This window comes from Neophocaena asiaeorientalis, unplaced genomic scaffold (assembly GCF_003031525.2).
Source record: "Neophocaena asiaeorientalis asiaeorientalis breed wild unplaced genomic scaffold, Neophocaena_asiaeorientalis_V1.1 scaffold46, whole genome shotgun sequence".
In the NCBI taxonomy this organism is placed as follows: Eukaryota; Metazoa; Chordata; class Mammalia; order Artiodactyla; family Phocoenidae; genus Neophocaena; species Neophocaena asiaeorientalis.
In genome coordinates, this window is record NW_020175393.1 from 8,853,769 (window position 1) to 8,871,054 (window position 17,286).

The window sequence follows — 17,286 nt, forward strand, 5'->3', positions numbered from 1 at the left end:
CAGTTATATACTCATGCTTATGTTAATGGAATATAAAAATGACACCTCCAAGTAATCAGAAAACCTGGAGCACTAATTTTTTTGAGACTTTAGGGGCAGTCCTTCCAGTGTGTCTCATAATCTCAGGCGCAGCACTGCCTGCCTCCCGCTGGATGTTCATTCCTGAATTGCTTTGTACATTCCAGTCTCTCTCTCTCTCTCTCTCTCTCTCTCTCTCTCTCTCTCAGCTCCCCGCCTCCAGACGTCCCTAATCTCTCAAAGTTCTTCTAATTTCCTTGCCATCCCTGAAGGTGGAACCCCGCTTCCTCTGTCATCCTTTCAAGTGCCGATGGGTTTTTCTCCCAAATCCCACGTGCCTCTGGGTCTGGAGGTTAAGGCTGGTCTCCTCCTTGTTCAGCTGTTGCCTCTACCTTTCCTCTTTCCTCTTTTCTCCCTCAGAAATGCCAGCGGCTTCGAGGCCACGTCTGACCCTCCCACCTTGTCCATACTTATCCATATTGTCATCATTCACTGGTGACGTCACCATTCGTCCCAAAGCATCAGGTGGACAGCTGGTCCCTCCCACTCTGGCCTCAAAGGTTCTTATCTCCCCAGTTCCCAAGAGCTTTTCTTCCACCCCACCTTGGCCCCCATTCACTGTGGTCCCTGGGCCAGCAGCTGCAACATCTGGGAGTCTGTTAGAAATGCAGATTCTCAGGCCCCTCCTCCCCTAGTGAATCTGGAACTTGGGGTTGCGGGGCCACAGTCTGTGTTTTAAAAAGCTCTCCAGGTGCTTCCACGGCACGTGAAGTCTGAGAATGTCTACCGGAGGCCTTGCTACCACGAATTTCTCTACTGATGGTCTGAAACGTTCAAACACCGTCATCGCCTCTCCTTCCACTCACTCACACTAACAGCTTCACTCCAGCAACTCACCAGCCCTGCTGAGACTTCCAACCCGTCTATCACTATGCTTTTTAACAACTGTCACATTCTCACTTTCCTCCTTATCCTGACGCACGGCCCAGAACTCTTGTCATTTCCTTGCCATGACCTTGACCTTTGCGCCCCTCTCTCCCTCTAACTACTCGCTGGGCAAAACCTGACCCTGGCTACAGCTATCCCCTTAATTAGGCACTAACACCTCATCTGCACCCAAGGCTGAACACAGCTGGAAAAAGTCAGAAAATCACACGGCCGCACACACTTCAAATAATGCCGGACAGTTGTACTGCATGCTCTCCTCTGCTGACTTGAGTCCCTTTTCCCCGAGATGACTCTTCCACCACGCTTCCTGCCCGCAAAACTTCCCCTTGCTCCCACGTTCAACTGATGACCTTGTCACATCCTTCACTTCACAGAGAAGCAGATGCATCTGACAACCACCTCATCCTCCCATAGCAGACACACCTCTCTGCACCTGTGCTCACATACCCGGCCTCTCTTCCCGGTTCGATGGATGCAGCGTCCCTTTCCCACTTCTCCCCGTCAGCTCCTCTACTTGGTTTCTAGATGTCACCTCCCTTTGCCTACTCAAGCACTTCATGTCCACAGTAATCCCTTTCTCTTCTGCACCCTCCATTTATCCTTCTCTAATGGATCATTCCCGTTTGCAGATGTGCTTTAATATCACCTTTATGAAAACAAGGTTAAACAAAACAAAAATTCTTCCTTGATCCCACATTCAGGATCCCACTGTGACTTTTTTGGGCCTACCCACGTTTGCCTTCATGGGTCACAAGATTAATATTGATAATTAAATATTAAATAAGAAAATATTAAAAGTGCTATTTTATCATTCATTGGTAAAAAGATGAATATAATCCAGTCCAGTCTAGGTTGCATTATATTAATTCTTTCTTCTGGTTTTGAAAATTAAAACACTTAAAAGAAATTAAAAATATTGTGGGCCTGGGGACTTCCCTGGTGGTGCAGTGGTTAAGAATCTGCCTGCCGATGCAGGGGACGTGGGTTCGAGCCCTGGTTCGGGAAGATCCCACATGCCACGGAGCAACTAAGCCCATGCACCACAACTACTGAGCCTGCACCCTAGAGCCTGCGAGCCACAACTACTGAGCCCACGTGCCACAACTACTGAAGCCCACGCACCTAGAGCCTGTGCTCCACAACGAGAAGCCACTGCAATGAGAAGCCCACACACTGCAATGAAGAGTAGCCCCCACTCACTGCAACTAGATAAAGCCCGCATGCAGCAACGAAGACCCAACACAGCCAAAAAGAAAATAAAGAAAAATAAATATTGTGGGCCCTAGGTACTGTGCCTACTGGATCTACTGGCCCTGCCGACTCCTACTCCCCTCCAGCCACTGTCCTAACTTTGGCTCCTGTGACAACAAAACCCCTTGTGGAAGATGTTATTTTCCGAAACTGGCACAGCAGTAGGTCTGGTCTCCCATGTTCCTTCCATCAAGGGGAAGAGTCTATTTCTCCCTCTCTTCAAGCTGGATGGGACTTTATGGTACTCAACGAAGAGAATGGGCAGAAGTGACACTATGTGACTTCCGAGACTAGGTCATCAAAGGCGACAGGGTTTGTGGCTGGCTCTCCCTCGGGACTTGCCTGGGGAATGCAGCCACCATATTGTGGGGAAGCCCAGAGCACACGCAGGGCTTCCAGCTGACAGTCAGCCTCAACCACCAGGCTGAGGGAGTCAGTGAACCTGTAGATGCCTCCAGGCCTGGCCTTCCAGCACCCTAGCTGATACCAAATGGAGCAGTCAGTGTTCCCAAACTGCAGATCTGCATGCAAAGTAGATGTTGTCACGAAGCCATGAAGTGTCGGGCATTTTTAAGGTAGCAGTAGATAACTGAACCTGTTTTGCATCCTCTCCATTTCTTATTCTCTCCTCAACTTACTCCAATTGGATACTCATCCCCATCATTCCATGGAGAAGGCTTTACAGTGGTCACCAATGACCTACTTTTCTTACTCAACCTGCCAGCAGATTCAGCACAGCTCACCAAGTGAGTTCTTCCTTCAAACACCTTAGGTTTCAAGGACCCACATGTGTCTGATTTCACTCCAATCTCACTGACTGCACATCTCCTTTGCCAGCACCTCCTCCTTTTAAACAAATCTCTTCATGCTTGGGCTTCCCAGGCTTGTCCTCAGTACCATTCTCCTGTCTACTCACATGCTCTCCCCAGAGAGCTCATTCACCCTCAACATTACATACCATTTGTAGATTCCAGATTCATGAGCCCAGCTGTCTACTGGACAGCTCAACTCAGATCACAAACTTAGCAAGGCCAAAGCCAAAGTACTGATTTCCTTCCCAAATCCCTCCTCAACCCTTCTCAACCTCAGTCACGGCATCACCATTTTATCTAGCTGCCTAGGCCAAAAATGAGGAGTCATCCCTGCATCCTTTCTTTCTCTTAGATCTCATTTCAATCTATTAGTAGGTCATTCCATCAGCTCCACCTCCAAACCTATTCTGAATCCAACCACTTCCCATCCCCTCCATTTCTGCAGCTCTGGTCCAGGCCACGTCCTCTCACTGGTCCACTGCAGCAGTCCTAACTGGCCTTCCTGCCCCCACCTTCCCAACACCTCCCTCCTTCCAGTCCACACCCAGCAGCCAGAGGAGTGTGTTCTAAAGCGTAAATCAGATCCTATCACTGTCCTGCTCCAAACCCTCCCATGGCTTCCCAATGAAACTCAGGATAAAATCCACACTCCTTCCCATGGCCGTGACGCACTACAGGATCCTCCTACTTCATCTTCATGTTGCTCTGCCCTATCCACAGACACACCACTCACTGGGCCTTAGCACTGATGGGTCCTGCTGCTTGGAATGCTCTTCCCCAGACCCTCACATGGCTGCCTCCTTCTTGACATTCTCCCCTCCTCAGAGAGGACCTTCCCAACCTCACCTCAAAGAGCTACTGAAGTAGTTCTGACATCATCCTACTTTATTTGCTTCACAGTGCTCGACTGCTTATGAAATGATCTTATATTATTTTTTCCCCTAGCATGTCGTCCTCACTAGAATCTAAGGTCCTTGAGGAGAGGGACTTCAACAGACACACTGCAGAATTTCCAAAACCTAGAACAGTGCTTGGCACAAACAAGGAATTCTTGGCAGAAACAAGACTTGTTGAGTAACTGAGCAAAGTGCTTGACACATGGTCAGAGCTGAATTGATGTGTGCTACTCTTAATTTGACAAGACAACAGCTCTTGATTCCTTTGAGAATGCCTGGGTTAGCAGATTTTTTTTCCTGTTTTTTTTTTGGTTCCTTGGCGGCACTATGCGGCATGCAGGATCTTAGTTCCCCGACCAGGGATGGAACCTGTGCCCCCTGCGGTGGAAGAGCGGAGTCCTAACCACTGGACCACCAGGGAATTCCCTAGCAGATATTTGTCGATGGGAAAAGATAATGGGATTTTAGCACCGGAAGAGGTCTCCAGTGATTTTTCGAACTTGTCCCCATCTCATCACACCTGAAGACAGCATATGCAATCCACTGCTGTGGGCACCTGTGCTCAAGAGACCGTACGAATGAAACAGAACTTGATTTAGCCTCTGGCAGAGGAATCGAAAATTCAATTGGCTTTTCATGTGGGTCAGTTGCCCATGACCTGCCCTTAAATACCGCTGAGCTGTTGAGGTATAAATATATCAGTTTTAAAGAGGATTAGGACCCCACAGAGAACGGTAGCGTGAAGTGAGTAACAATAGTAAGGCTTTAAGGAGGACAGGGTTAGGAATTGAGCAGGGATTTGCAAAGAGGACCCTGGGGATCACAGGCATTCAGCCATAAGCCTCGCTCCAGGGGTAACGAAATGCGTGTGAGCAAACCTGTGTCTGCAGAGCCTGAGACGGGCCTGGCGCAAAGCCCCAGGGTTAACTGTCTCCATGCCAGGGTTCCTATAACCCAATAGGCCCCTCCTTGCTGGAGCTTAAACTCTCCTGTTGCTGCCTCAGACAGTCAGGACCAATGTCAGCCTTGAGACCACAGGGATCGCGCTGTGGGTTATGCTTCTTGCCTTTATTCGTACACATTTACATCTTTTATTCTTTATTTTCCCCCAATCTCTTTACTTCTAAGCCTTAGGGGAAATGAGTAGCACACTTTGCTAATGTGCAAGGGGAAATAAATCTGGATTTTAGGTTTGAATAGTCTGCATTTAATGTGTGGGCATTTGAGTACATCCTAGCCTTTAAAAATTAGGTTCTGAGGCTCTGTCTTCACTAACCTGAACTCAGACAAATCAGTTTCACCTTTTCGTCTCAGTTTCATCTGTCAACTGAAAGTGCAATTGAGTGGGCAAGTCAAACTTAGTTTTCTCTCCTATAAAATGGGGATAATAGTAACTACTTTATTGGGTTGTTATAAAGATTAAATAAGATGATATCTGTAAATGCTTGGTACAATGTATGGTGGTTATCATAATAAGCATGCTACATGTTTTCTCATCTAAATTAAACTTTGCAACCACTGTAAGGTGTTATCCTCACCTTAGAGATACTCTGAAGTCCTTTCCAACTGGTTTTTAAAGAGTACAGCACACAAGCGTCTGCAGTATCATCAAATTTGTTCTGCCATCTGGTAATAGCTGTCAACTGAAAAAAAAAAATCACAATCTAAAAGTCGAGAGTTATGTTTTATTTAGTGGACAAAACTGAGGGCTTAAGCTCGGGACACAGCATCTCAGATAACTCTGAGAGACTGCTCCGAAGAGGCAAGGGGGAGAGCCAGGATATACAGAGGTTTTTGCAATAAGGACCAGGTATTCGGAACATCAAAAGATTACAATTAAAGAAAGCCAGGTGTCTCGAGTTAAGGAATTCTGCACTTTTCTAAGTATGGGGAGATGCAAGTCTGGACTCACTGAAATCATTCCTTTGATATGCACCTCAGCTATCTGGGGGCAGTATCCTGTGCTTCTCATCCTGAGTCTCCTCAGGGTGCACCATCAGGGTGGCTGTAACGTGACGGCTTGATGGCTGCAACATCCTTTGTTTACTGATATGGCAGGCAATGTTCTTCATTCACACAGCTAGTATTTATTGAATGCCTATTATCTGCCTGGTACTGTGTGAGGTGCTTTACAAGTTACCCAATTCAATACTCCAACCTTCATAAGTTTTATTTCCTACATTTTACTAATGAGTAAACTGAGGCTCTGAGAGGGTTAAACAAACACCTTGCCTGTTTATAGCAGTTAGTGGGTTTGAACTCTTATCTGACTCAGGCCTGTTTTCTCTACTCGGCTACTCATGAATGTTGCAGTAAAGCTAATTTAATAGTGTAAGAAAGGAGGAAGGGCAGCTGACAAACAGAAATGCTACAAAAATAGACTGATTTAAAGTAATTGCTTTATGTATTTACTGTGGCATATCTAAGTGGCCAAAGGACATATAATTCTCTTTGAAAGCATCAAAACTAGGCACTGAACGAGTTTAATCTGTAGAGTCTACCAATAATTTAAAACAGACCTTTACACTATTTTATTTAATATGAAAAGAAACTATACTTCAGATCAGAGAAAATAACAATGAACTCAGGGCTTCACCTCAATAAAAAACCATCTCACTTCCTACCTGCCTTCTGCCATCCTGACATCAGGTCTACTTTTCTCACTACCTCCTGTCACCACCATAAACAGAAAGTTGAGACTTGGGCATTAATTCTAATTTTCAGAACATACATTTTACTCAGGAGACCCAATTAAAAAACAAACAAAAAGACCCTTCTCAGTCTATCAGAATAAAGAAATTACCTAGTTTATATCAAGTAGGCTTCAAATATGCCAAGTACTTATGTCAAGGAAATACCATTAATTTTTGTTGTGTGTGTAGTTTATCTCTGTATTTACCTTAAAGCAAGATTTTAATATATAATTTGAAGTGCTAAATAATCTGGTTTAGAGGCTACTTTAGTCTGAAAACAGCTGGAAGTGGATGTACACCTTTAAAAGAGAGCCACTGGAGGCGAGTATGCAGAAGTCATCCTATTATAATAAAGTGATTGACACTGTCTGTAAAACAAGCACAAAAAAGGATCAGATGCGGGTCTACATTTATTTTTATTTTTATTTTTTTTTACATTTATTTTTAAAGAATTATTTCTTTCAAAATGAAAATGAGTCACAATGGCTGCTTTGCTAGATACAGTTAATTTTATACTGCTCTTGTTTTATTGACTAGTTCTTAATCCTGAGGCTTATACCTGGGATAAACAGGCTTTAGGCATTTGTGAATGACACACTAGACAACTGAGCTGCAAACAGAATGAGGTCATGGGGCACAAGGCTGTAATTCTTTTCACGTTAATGACAGTAATGTAAGTCTGATACATGAGCAGTGTGCATTCAGAACACTCATACCTGATAGCAGGTCGGGAAAAGAGAACAGGGACTCCAGTTTAAGGGTGGAAAACTGAGAAGTCATAACTACCCCAAAGATGTGAAGGAAACCACAAAAGACATGGGCCGGATTCTGCTGTAAAAAGGAAACGTATCACTCCTTTGGGGTTGATACACCAACAACCTCAGCCCACTGTCATCTTGCCTCTTTCAGAGCTTTTTAACTACTATTTAATTTTATGGAAAAGTAGACATCCGCAAACAAAAGGAGTGCTATTCACCAAAAGAAAGAGGTCTTATCAGCATGGAACTTAATAAGGAAAAGTATTTATTTGTGCCTTGCACAATTTTTGAAAGCTGTTATTGCTATTCAATTTTTGGTATTTACTATAGTGCTGGGTGCAAAGTCAACAAAAGAAAAGCTTATTGAATAAATGAATTACAGGATGAATGAAACGATACAGTAATTTCTCGAGAGCTCAAATTCCATTATAGTGACCCTTCTAGGCGGCCCTGAAAGGGTTCAGGCTACAGAAGAATTCGGCACATGCCACAAATGTGCTTGATCTGCTATAAAGTGTATCAATTTTCAAGAATGTAATGCTTACATGAGGTAAAACCTGGAGGTCACCACCCCCAAACTAGCATATGTCAGCCTGCACTGAGGTAAATATCAAAAACTTTAACTGCTCAGTGTTAAATTAAGCAAAGTTTCCTTCTAGGTCCCTCAAAGAAAGAAATGCGTGTGAGGAATATTTGAAACACTTTTAGATGAATGAAATGATACAAATCACAATCAGTGCAAACTAATAACTGAACAACAGCGGAATAACAAAACATGAATCTGACCGTTTTGGTACAGAGTGGTCCAAACGGTTTGCTCACATTTGTTAAAATCCGAACTGAAACAATGACATGTATAAAAGAATAGATAAAGTGGTTCCTGCACAATAGCCTGGTGTATTGTAAACTTCCAATCCCTGCTTTCTACTGATCAGGCCGTGCGGCCTCAGGAGAGCAGTCAGGGTGACTTGAAACTGTCTTCACTGGAGACTCCCTCTACTTGACATGCTCACTTCACATCCCAGCACAAGTGGTCACTTTGAGACTTTATGACTTGCTTTCTTCTTCCTCTGGTACTGTTCCCCAGATTGGCTTCTTGATGTGTTCTGGTAACTGTTCTAATTTTGTCTAAAGAGAGAAAAACAAAATTATAATATGATGTGGACTTAACTCTTCAGCCACAAATTGAATTTATTCATTCTGTTCCCTCAAGTCCTCTTGACTTTTTTCTTTTACCCTCTCATCTTGTTGTAGGACTTTGAAACAGAGAAGAAAACTCGATAGTAGATAAACACTCCCACATCCATAATCTATTTGCTCCTCAGTGATCTCCAGGGACCACCAATCAACGTGGAACCCGTGTCTAGACAACTGCTAAGAGGGAGGGAGGCATCAGAGGTGGCTCCAGGAGGACATGGGCTGCGGGGGCAGCATTCTGTTGGGCTGCGCCCTGCACGGCAGGTGTAGACCCCAACCACTGTGGCAACTCTGCCTCCAGGTCCTCCCCTCCACCCAGTGGGCTGGAATCAGGCAGCAGTGTGATAACACAACAACACACATCTCCCTCCAAAGAGGCAGAAATTCAAGTCATACCTTTGTAACTTCCATGGCAACTCCTTCAGGTAAGTTTCGCTGAATATATTCCAAGTAGACATCTGCTGTACTCCCAGTGAGATGTTCTAACTAAAATTTCAAACGTGAAATTGATTCATGCTATGCTGGTTAAAGCAGAAATTTTGAGAGTTTTTTTTTGTTTGTTTTTTTTTCTGGTAAAAGCAGTAGAGTCTTTTCTTCATCTGTAAAATCTTACAGAATCCCAATTTAAAAGGAAACAAGTGCAGATCCTCTGGTTGAACTGAATGAGGGGAGCACAGCCGCAATGTCCCCTTTCCTCCTAAATGCCTTAAAGCCAGGGCTCCATGGAACCCAGCTGGCAAGCATGGTATCAAAACAGTGTTAAGAGTTTCACAAAACAACTCAAAACAAAAGGAAACAAAAGACTAAATTATAAAATAGAGTTAGTATAAGATTTTGTGTGCTCCATGGCAAGGTGGATACAATTTTGGATTTTTCTTTTTCATTTAAGGGTAGGACTATGTCTTAATATTTGCACTCTCAATGCCTAGTACAGAGCTTGTCATACAGAACATGCACAAGCATGTGTTTTAGTAACATTTACCGATCATTTACTATGAGATGAAATATTCTAAGTGCTTTAGATAAATATCGCATTTAATCCTCACACTAACTGTATGAAATTGGTACTGTTATTATTTCCAACTTAAAGATGAAGGACTTGAAGCACAGGTCACACAGCTAGTAAATGCCAGTACTTGGACCTGGCTGTCCAACTCCAAAGCCCATGCTTTCCCTTAACCACAAGACTGTGCTGACCTGGGAGGCTGCACAAATGAATGATAATTGACGAATGAAAAACCTTAATGCTGCCCATCATGGACATGGAGAGTTCAGTGAGCATGTGAGAATTATTAGAGCTGTGTGAAAACGTAGCTAGAATTTTTGAAATATAAGCAAAATTATTCCAATGATAGCTTACTGTATAAAAATTAGTCAACATAATGTGCACTACTGAGTTAAAGTATGAACTACTCTGAAGGATGGCTTTACTTGAGTTTGATTTTCCTATCACGCTGCTTCTATAAACACAAAAAAACACTTACCTTCTCTACCACTATCCGGCATGGGCTGACTGAAAGGAAGTCTACTGGGCAAGGTTAAAGGAAAGTTATGATGTGCTAGTGTAAAATCTGGGGCATTTCAAAAAAATGCCTGAATGTCTGAAATAAACTCACCTCTAAACATCTGTAAAGTGTTCTCATTTCATACTGAACCCTGTGCTTCTTGAAAATATGCACTGATTTGAGAAGAGTAAATCGCTCTATTTTCCTTGGAGGTTCATGTCTGGAAAATTAATGGGCGAAGCAACATACTTAAGCTAAGTGATGTTAGAACCTGAGTCACTGATATCAAAGCATGATTCCACAATTTTGCAGGTCAGGCTCACGCCCAATTATAGGCGTTAACTACCATTTTACAGACTTCCATTTGTCAAGACTGTCATCTCTAACAACTGCTGTCATGAAGCTCCGGCTAAAATAAACCTGCAGACAGTAACAGGAACATCTGCCATTGACCCAAAAACAAGCCTTGGCATGCAAGTGCACACACACCTGCCTCCGGCTTTCACACCCTTGAGGTCTCACACTGACTAAACACATGAACTGTGAGGTGCAGCACCGTGGGCTGGACATGGTTGTAATGTCTGCCATGTATTACAGATACAGTGAAAAGCACAAAACCATGGTCTGTTACGGGAAATGTGTGAGTTCCTTCAGTTTTGCTAGAAGGCAAGACTGGCAAAGCTCCATGTGGGCCTCGTTCAACATCAGAAAGAGCAGCTGACAAAACACAGGAGGGGGTTATACTTGACCCTGCAGTGACTTCAAGGCCATACGAAGCTCGCCTTGCTCATGCATGAAAGTATTGGGTGAACGGTGTTTCTTAAGGCAGATTTGAAACAGTGAATATAATAGCAAAGATACCAAATCCAAGAGGCCCGAAAGAATTGCTTGTTCACCTAATCTACCTCCCTGCCCCATGGAGATCCCAGACACGAGGGCTTCTTGGGCCTCCTAAGTCTATGCAGTTTCTAGAGAAAGGATTCCTTCATTTTCCTTGTTCACTCATTCTAGTATTTAAAAATGCTGGTAGACAGGAAGGGATGATCCTGCTTAGAATAATATAACATACCTAATCTCTCCCCATCATGAGTTTTTATCCCATTTGAAGAGCTCAGACCTAGCTGGGACTGGCAGCATTTTCCTGACTGATTGTGTTATAGCAGCTAACAGGTCAGATTAAGAAAGATCATACTTACACTTTAACAGAGATACCAAGCTCTTTAGCAGCAAGCGCCGCAAAATATTCATAACTGTCCAATACAGCCTTATCATGGCCTTTTACCAAAACTGACAGGCGCTTATATAACGTGTCTGGTTCATCAGAAACGGTTATCTGCAATTTTAAAATCAAAAAGAAAAGCTTCAGTCATGGTTCCTCTAATATTTACAACTGGAAAATTTAACGTATTACCCTCACCTGAACAACTTCAGAATTTACTAATAAGTGGGGAGAAAAATGCTGAGTAACATCTTAACACAGCTTAAATATCTAGATACAACCACATTCAGACTCCACAATGACCCTTAAGAATCAGTTAAAATACAGTATGAATCAAAAGGATTTTCAAGCAACCTACAAAATCACCAACGGAACCTTCAAGCGTAATAGTTATTAAACCCCAAATATACAACAGGGAAGGATTTGGGGTTCTGTTAATAAAAGTAGCCTGGTCAGAAGACCTGGATTGAGAATTAAACTCTGCCACTTAAAGCTGAATAACAACGGGCAAGTAATATAATCTCACTGAACTTTAGTTTTCTCACATATAAATAGGACAATACTTGTGCTACAGCTCATGGTATTTCTGTCGGGAACAAATAAGAGAGCATGGATTTAAGTGCTTATAAGTTATAAAACATTGTTAAACAAAGGCGAGCTATTTCTATTCATATTCTTTTTATTAGGTTTGTCCATGTTTCTTTTGCCTGCTCTAACAGAAAAATTACTCATTTCTAACTAAAATGTCATGACACTGACTGTACAAATAACTTCTACCTCTTCCACCCTAATACTTAAAGATCTTAGAAATGATGGGTTTGACATTTCTGACTTTCTTCCAAGACGTGAATTACCTTTACTTCATTCATCCATCAAACCAGTAATTTATATTACTAATCCAATGTTTCAGAGTTAAATTACTTTGCCCTTGAAAGGAGATCTACTTACTAACCAGGAAGCTAGATATCACTCTCAATTACCCCAAATAGGGTTGTTGGAAGAAGAGAATACACTGATATCCTATCTCTTAAGTTGAGGGACAAGAGAAGGGGAATATAGCCCTAAAATGTATAATCACTGGTCTCTACAGGGTTTTATAATCTCTGAATCTGTTACAAATATTAAAAATCAAAAGATTTTGCACAAATATCTGAATTTCATTTAGTTTGGAAAATTCAGACAATCTGACATCACTAGGTCTAATTTCCCACATGGCAACAACTGGCTACAGTAAGTAGCAGCTGTCTTGCTTATAAAGGGTACAGCCTGCCACTGTGCCCACCCTGTTACCGTTCCTTACAGGCCTGGCCTACGCAGGCATCTGAGCTGGAGACCTGGGGTTTATATATGCTATGAAGTGAAAACACTGAACCAGCAGGCCATTAGGTATAACACAATTCCACTTTGGTGCTCGTGGTGTGCACAGATGATTATATGCAGACAAAGGTCTAGAAGGATACGTACCAAACTGTTAAAGGGGATTATTTTTGAGGGGTGGGGCTGGAAGCATTTGGAATTTAAAAAACTACAAATTATAGTTTGTAGTTTTAGGATTTAAAAAAGCTACAAATAATACAAAAACTGGGTTGATGAGATCACGGCTTTCACTTAAAGGAAACAAGGTTACACAGCTGCTCCTGGATTTTCTCTACTTGTGATAACGCTCTCTCTCACAATAAAGCACTGTTCACTGTTCAATAAAGACTTGAAGCCTACCACCACAACCAAAAAATTCCATAATATAATACCAAGTGTTCAGCATCATTAATTATGACAACGCTGTACACTATGCTGAGCTAAAAGCAAAAGACTACTCATCCCCACAGTCGTTTGGGGTAAATACTTTATTCGATTAGCTCTTACCTTAATAGCCTGAAAGCGACCATGAGCACTCAGGGACATCAGTGAATACTTTCCTCAGGTGCACTGTGCACCTGCCAGTATTCCAGAATAAATTTTTTTATTCATTAAGTGTTTGGGAAACAGCCCCAAATGAAATAATGAGGAAAATTTATTGCTAATGTAGCTTCTTATGCCAAGAAATAGGGAGTGCATACCGTAGGCTTGGTCAAATCCTTGGGAACATCAACGTGTAGGTTTGAAAACTGTACCCACTTCATATTGGTGCTGCTATGTGCAGAAACAAAGAGAAACCTATGTAAAACAGCACAAGTGCCCATTTTCTTATTCAATTTAGCACATCCAATTATATACTTACAGAAGAAGGCCACCATTTTTGGCTGTACTGCTCCTAGAAATGCATACAGAAAAATTCCTCGAACCCTTAAAAACAGGGGGATGTGTGTTAGAATTAACATCAATTCCCAAACCATTCATAGTTTCCATTAAAACCCAAAAGATGCAGGATGCTTCAAATAACAGGCTATCTCATTATTTTAGATGAAGATATTGGGGTAACTAAATTGCCAAGTTAGATTTCATTTAAAAAAAAGAGGACAGTGGTAGAGTTGATAATCAGAAAGGACTCTCAAAATACTAGATACTATATTTTTTAAAGCTCAGGAGCAAGAACTTTTTTTTTTTTTAATTAATTTATTTATTTTTGGCTGCGTTGGGTCTTTGTTGCTGCACACTGGCTTTCTCTAGTTGCGGCAAGCGAGGGCTACTCTTCGTTGCGGTGGCGGGCTTCTCATTGTGGTGGCTCCTCCTGTTGCGGAGCACGGGCTCTAGGCATGCGGACTCAGTAGTTGTGGCTCGCGGGCTCTAGAGCGCAGGCTCAGTAGTTGTGGCACATGGGCTTAGTTGCTCCGCGGCATGTGGGATCTTCCCAGACCAGGGCTCGAACTCGTGTCCCCTGCACTGGCAGGCAGATTCTTAACCACTGCACCACCAAGGAAGCCCAGGAACAAGAACTTTTTTAAAAAAACAATTATCACATTAACAGCTATGAATTAAATATGCAGACATCAAGGAAGAAAACACGTGACTTCATTTTCCCATTTTTTTTTACAGAGTAAATATATTTCAACATAATACTTCTTTAACTTAAATATTTTCAAGCTTTAAAAAAAGCGTCTTTATAATTTAATTTATGGAGCTGGAATAAGAATTCTAAAGTACCCTTCTTTGAAGCTTTCATACACCTTTTCCAGCATATTTATTTCTTGGCTTGGGTGAGACAACTAGCTTATAAACGTCTAATTTTATAAGTAAGTTGAAATACACATTGGAATTTACACCCATCTTATATACCACTACTGTGCCTCATACTGCAACAATACAGCGTTTCCAAATCCTTACTGTCAGCTCCCCCTGGTGGAACAAAATTTCTAGTTGTAGGAAACCTATGGTACTGTATGTAATATACATTTGCCACCCGTTTTTTTCTTAAGCTTTCCCAAGATTTAAAAGTGTAAACTGAGAAACTGGAAGCTCAACAGGATCCTGAAAAATACTTTAAAGATGAGAATAACAGTTTAGTACAAATGAAACTTAATTAGAACAACAGAGGGTCACCTATGTTTAAAAAAAAAACTATTCTTAGCTAATTATCCTTCTACTCTTCATCCAAGATGGAAGCAAATCAAAACTTTCACAGTCTCTCTTGGATCAAGGGAGAAAAGCAAAAAGAAGAAAGGAAATCAAGCACAATACAAGGTAGTAAGAGGTATGTGCCATTTTCCACACATAATCACAGAGGAAATTCCCTCCCCACATTTATACCCCTAAGCCCTCGATCCACTTGTGTAGAAGGCCCACAGGTCCAGGCATCTTCTCCCAGTATAAACCCCCTGCTTTTAAAAAGTTGGAGTCTAAAGTGCTATTACACCCACAAACTAACCTTAGGAAGTTCTTAAGCTTTCCTTTCTTTTTTTGCTTTCTTGTTTTTGAGGGGGTGGGGCCTGTTCTGGGTAAGTGCATCTTAAAATAGTTCAAAATTTCAACCACTAACAGAGCCTGATTTAATAACGGTGGTTCTCAAAGTGTGGTCTAAGGACTTCTGAGGGGCTCCTGAGACACCTTCAGAAGGGGCCCGGGAGACTAAACTTATTTTCATAATAACAGTAAGATGTAATTTGCAACTTTCCCACTCTATTCTCTCACCAGTGTACAGTGAAGTTTTCCAGAGGCTGCAGGACGTGTGATATAAAAACAGCTTGCAGAAGCAGCTATGAGAGCCAAACTGTCTTCTATTAAGCCAGACATTAAAAAGATTTGCAAAAACGTAAAATATTGCTACACTTCTCTCTCAATTTGTTTGGGAAAATATGGTTGTTTCCCATAAAAACGTTAATTATGTTAACATGTAATGAGTTTATTAGTGTTATTTTTAAGTGAACAAGCACTTTTAAGATTCTCCGTTGTATTTTCTAATAAGCTAAAAATTGATAGCTAAACCCCAGAAAAACCAAAGCTCTTCGGAGTCCTCAACCATTTTTAGAGTGTAAAGAAAGGGGTGCTGAGGCCAAATAACTTAAGAACCGCCGCTTAAAGTTTTGCTTTTTCTCCAAAGAACCGAGCAGAGGATATCTAACCCACTCCTCTGACTTCAGCGATTCTCATCTAAATCTCAGAAACCCGGGTATCCGTAAAGTATCTCAATCTGGTTCCGTGGGAAGCGTCTAAAATCTCGCGCCACCTAATTTTCGCGAGGTCAACCTTCTTGACTTCTCTGAGCCTCAGTTTATTTCGCAAACGTGAAAGGCACGGCCTGGAACATTCGCTGTTCAATATCCTTTCCAGCCCTGACAGTCTACGATTTTTCTAGTTCCTGTCTTTGCCCTGACTCGTTAACTTACGTTTTATCCTATGAGAGAATTAGAAATAAAATCAGCCCTTTTCTCGCCACCTTCCTGCAAACAGCGGGCCGTGCGGAATAAATATCCGGAAAGCTCCAGATGTTAAGAATGACAGGTGGCAGCCAGACGTAATGGTAACTGTCCTTGGGCCAGTTACCCAAGGACCGCCTAGTCCCCCCCCCCCAGCGCGTCCCCCCAGCGCACCTCATACCTGCCAGAGACGCCGTCCAACGGGCCCAAACGCCGTCCGCGCCGCCATCTTGCCGATTCCGCTTCCCCGGATCGCTTCCGGGGTCACAGAGGAGTCCTCCGACCATAGAGTTCTGCAAAAGGAGAGAGTGTACCCTTGTGTTCCGGCACCGGAACAACCATAGAGACGCGATTCCACGCGCTCCGAGGGTGGGACTGTGAATGTAGCCGGCTTCCTTCCGGTCGCAACCTGACCTGTACGCTGTCTTGCAATAGTTTCACCTCGTATCTAGTTACCGAGTTCTGTCAGCGCTTTCTTTTTCAAATCGTGTTTGTCCTTTGCGGTTCCTGTTTTGTTGGATGCAAGCACAACAAACACATGCTTGGAAAAAATATGAGTAATATATTGACACTGGTTATCTCTGAGTAGTGGATGAATGATGTTTTTTCCTATTATAACGGAGCAAAGGGCTTGTGTGCCTGTGGCTCGCAGAAAGCAAAACTGACAGCGGGAGTTCGTATCCGAGTAAGGATTTATTACAGGGCGCCAAGCAAGGGAGTAGGAGACAAGCCTCAGATCCACTCCAACTTGGTATTTGAGTTAGGGGCTTTTTGGTTTTTAAAGGAGAAGATCAAAGAGACTGGAATTAATCACCGTGTGACATTTCTGAATTGTAGTTTGGGGAGTCACGGTGTCTCAGTTTTACGATTCCCTGGCCAGGTGGTCCATGACTCGGGATCTGTTACCTCATCTTGCCCTGGAGAAACAACCTGAGTTTGTACTTTAATGGTGATAGCTGTAACAGCAATAGCCTTGGCAGGGTGCCCGGTGTCCTTTTCAGAATCAGGCTCCCTCTGTCAATTGTGACATTCAGAGTTGGCGGTCTCTCTTAGCCAGTGGAGTTTTCCTATAGCTCTCCAACTCTGTTGCTGCTTTTGAAGCATCAGTCTCTCCTCTGGGATGGCTCCTCAGCCTGCCTCTGCCCCCTTGAGCAGCCTTATCTGGGTGAGGGTTCTGCAGCTGCCAGTGACGGTGACCT

The 17,286-nt window shown here is 42.7% G+C and overlaps 1 protein-coding gene across 3 annotated transcripts; it reads right to left on the minus strand.

Moving 5' to 3' along the window:
- Positions 1-7,117: 7,117 nt before the first annotated feature.
- Positions 7,118-16,343, minus strand: MRPS10 (mitochondrial ribosomal protein S10). Of its 3 annotated transcripts, none has more exons than XM_024766205.1 (7): positions 16,269-16,343; positions 13,516-13,580; positions 13,355-13,424; positions 11,275-11,411; positions 10,190-10,298; positions 8,970-9,059; positions 7,118-8,504 (listed from the first exon to the last, which is right to left on the minus strand). In XM_024766205.1, exons 1-7 carry the CDS (start codon positions 16,314-16,316, stop codon positions 8,424-8,426), a joined length of 600 nt encoding a protein of 199 aa, XP_024621973.1. In that variant the 5' UTR covers positions 16,317-16,343; the 3' UTR covers positions 7,118-8,423. The 3 variants fall into 3 exon arrangements, with proteins under 3 accessions (XP_024621973.1, XP_024621972.1, XP_024621971.1); XM_024766204.1 differs by having other exon boundaries at positions 13,355-13,427; XM_024766203.1 differs by lacking the exon at positions 16,269-16,343 and having other exon boundaries at positions 13,355-13,427; positions 13,516-13,897.
- Between the last annotated feature and the right edge of the window lie 943 nt (positions 16,344-17,286).

Coding starts and splice junctions, on each gene's coding strand:
- MRPS10 (XM_024766203.1), bottom strand. CDS start 13,643: ATGGAAACTATGAATGGTTTGGGAATTGATGTTAATTCTAACACACAT. Junction 13,428..13,515: donor AAAAATGGTGGCCTTCTTCT/GTAAGTATATAA, acceptor TTCTGCACATAG/CAGCACCAATATGAAGTGGG. Junction 10,299..11,274: donor CTTGGTATCTCTGTTAAAGT/GTAAGTATGATC, acceptor TTAATTTTCCAG/ACATGAACCTCCAAGGAAAA.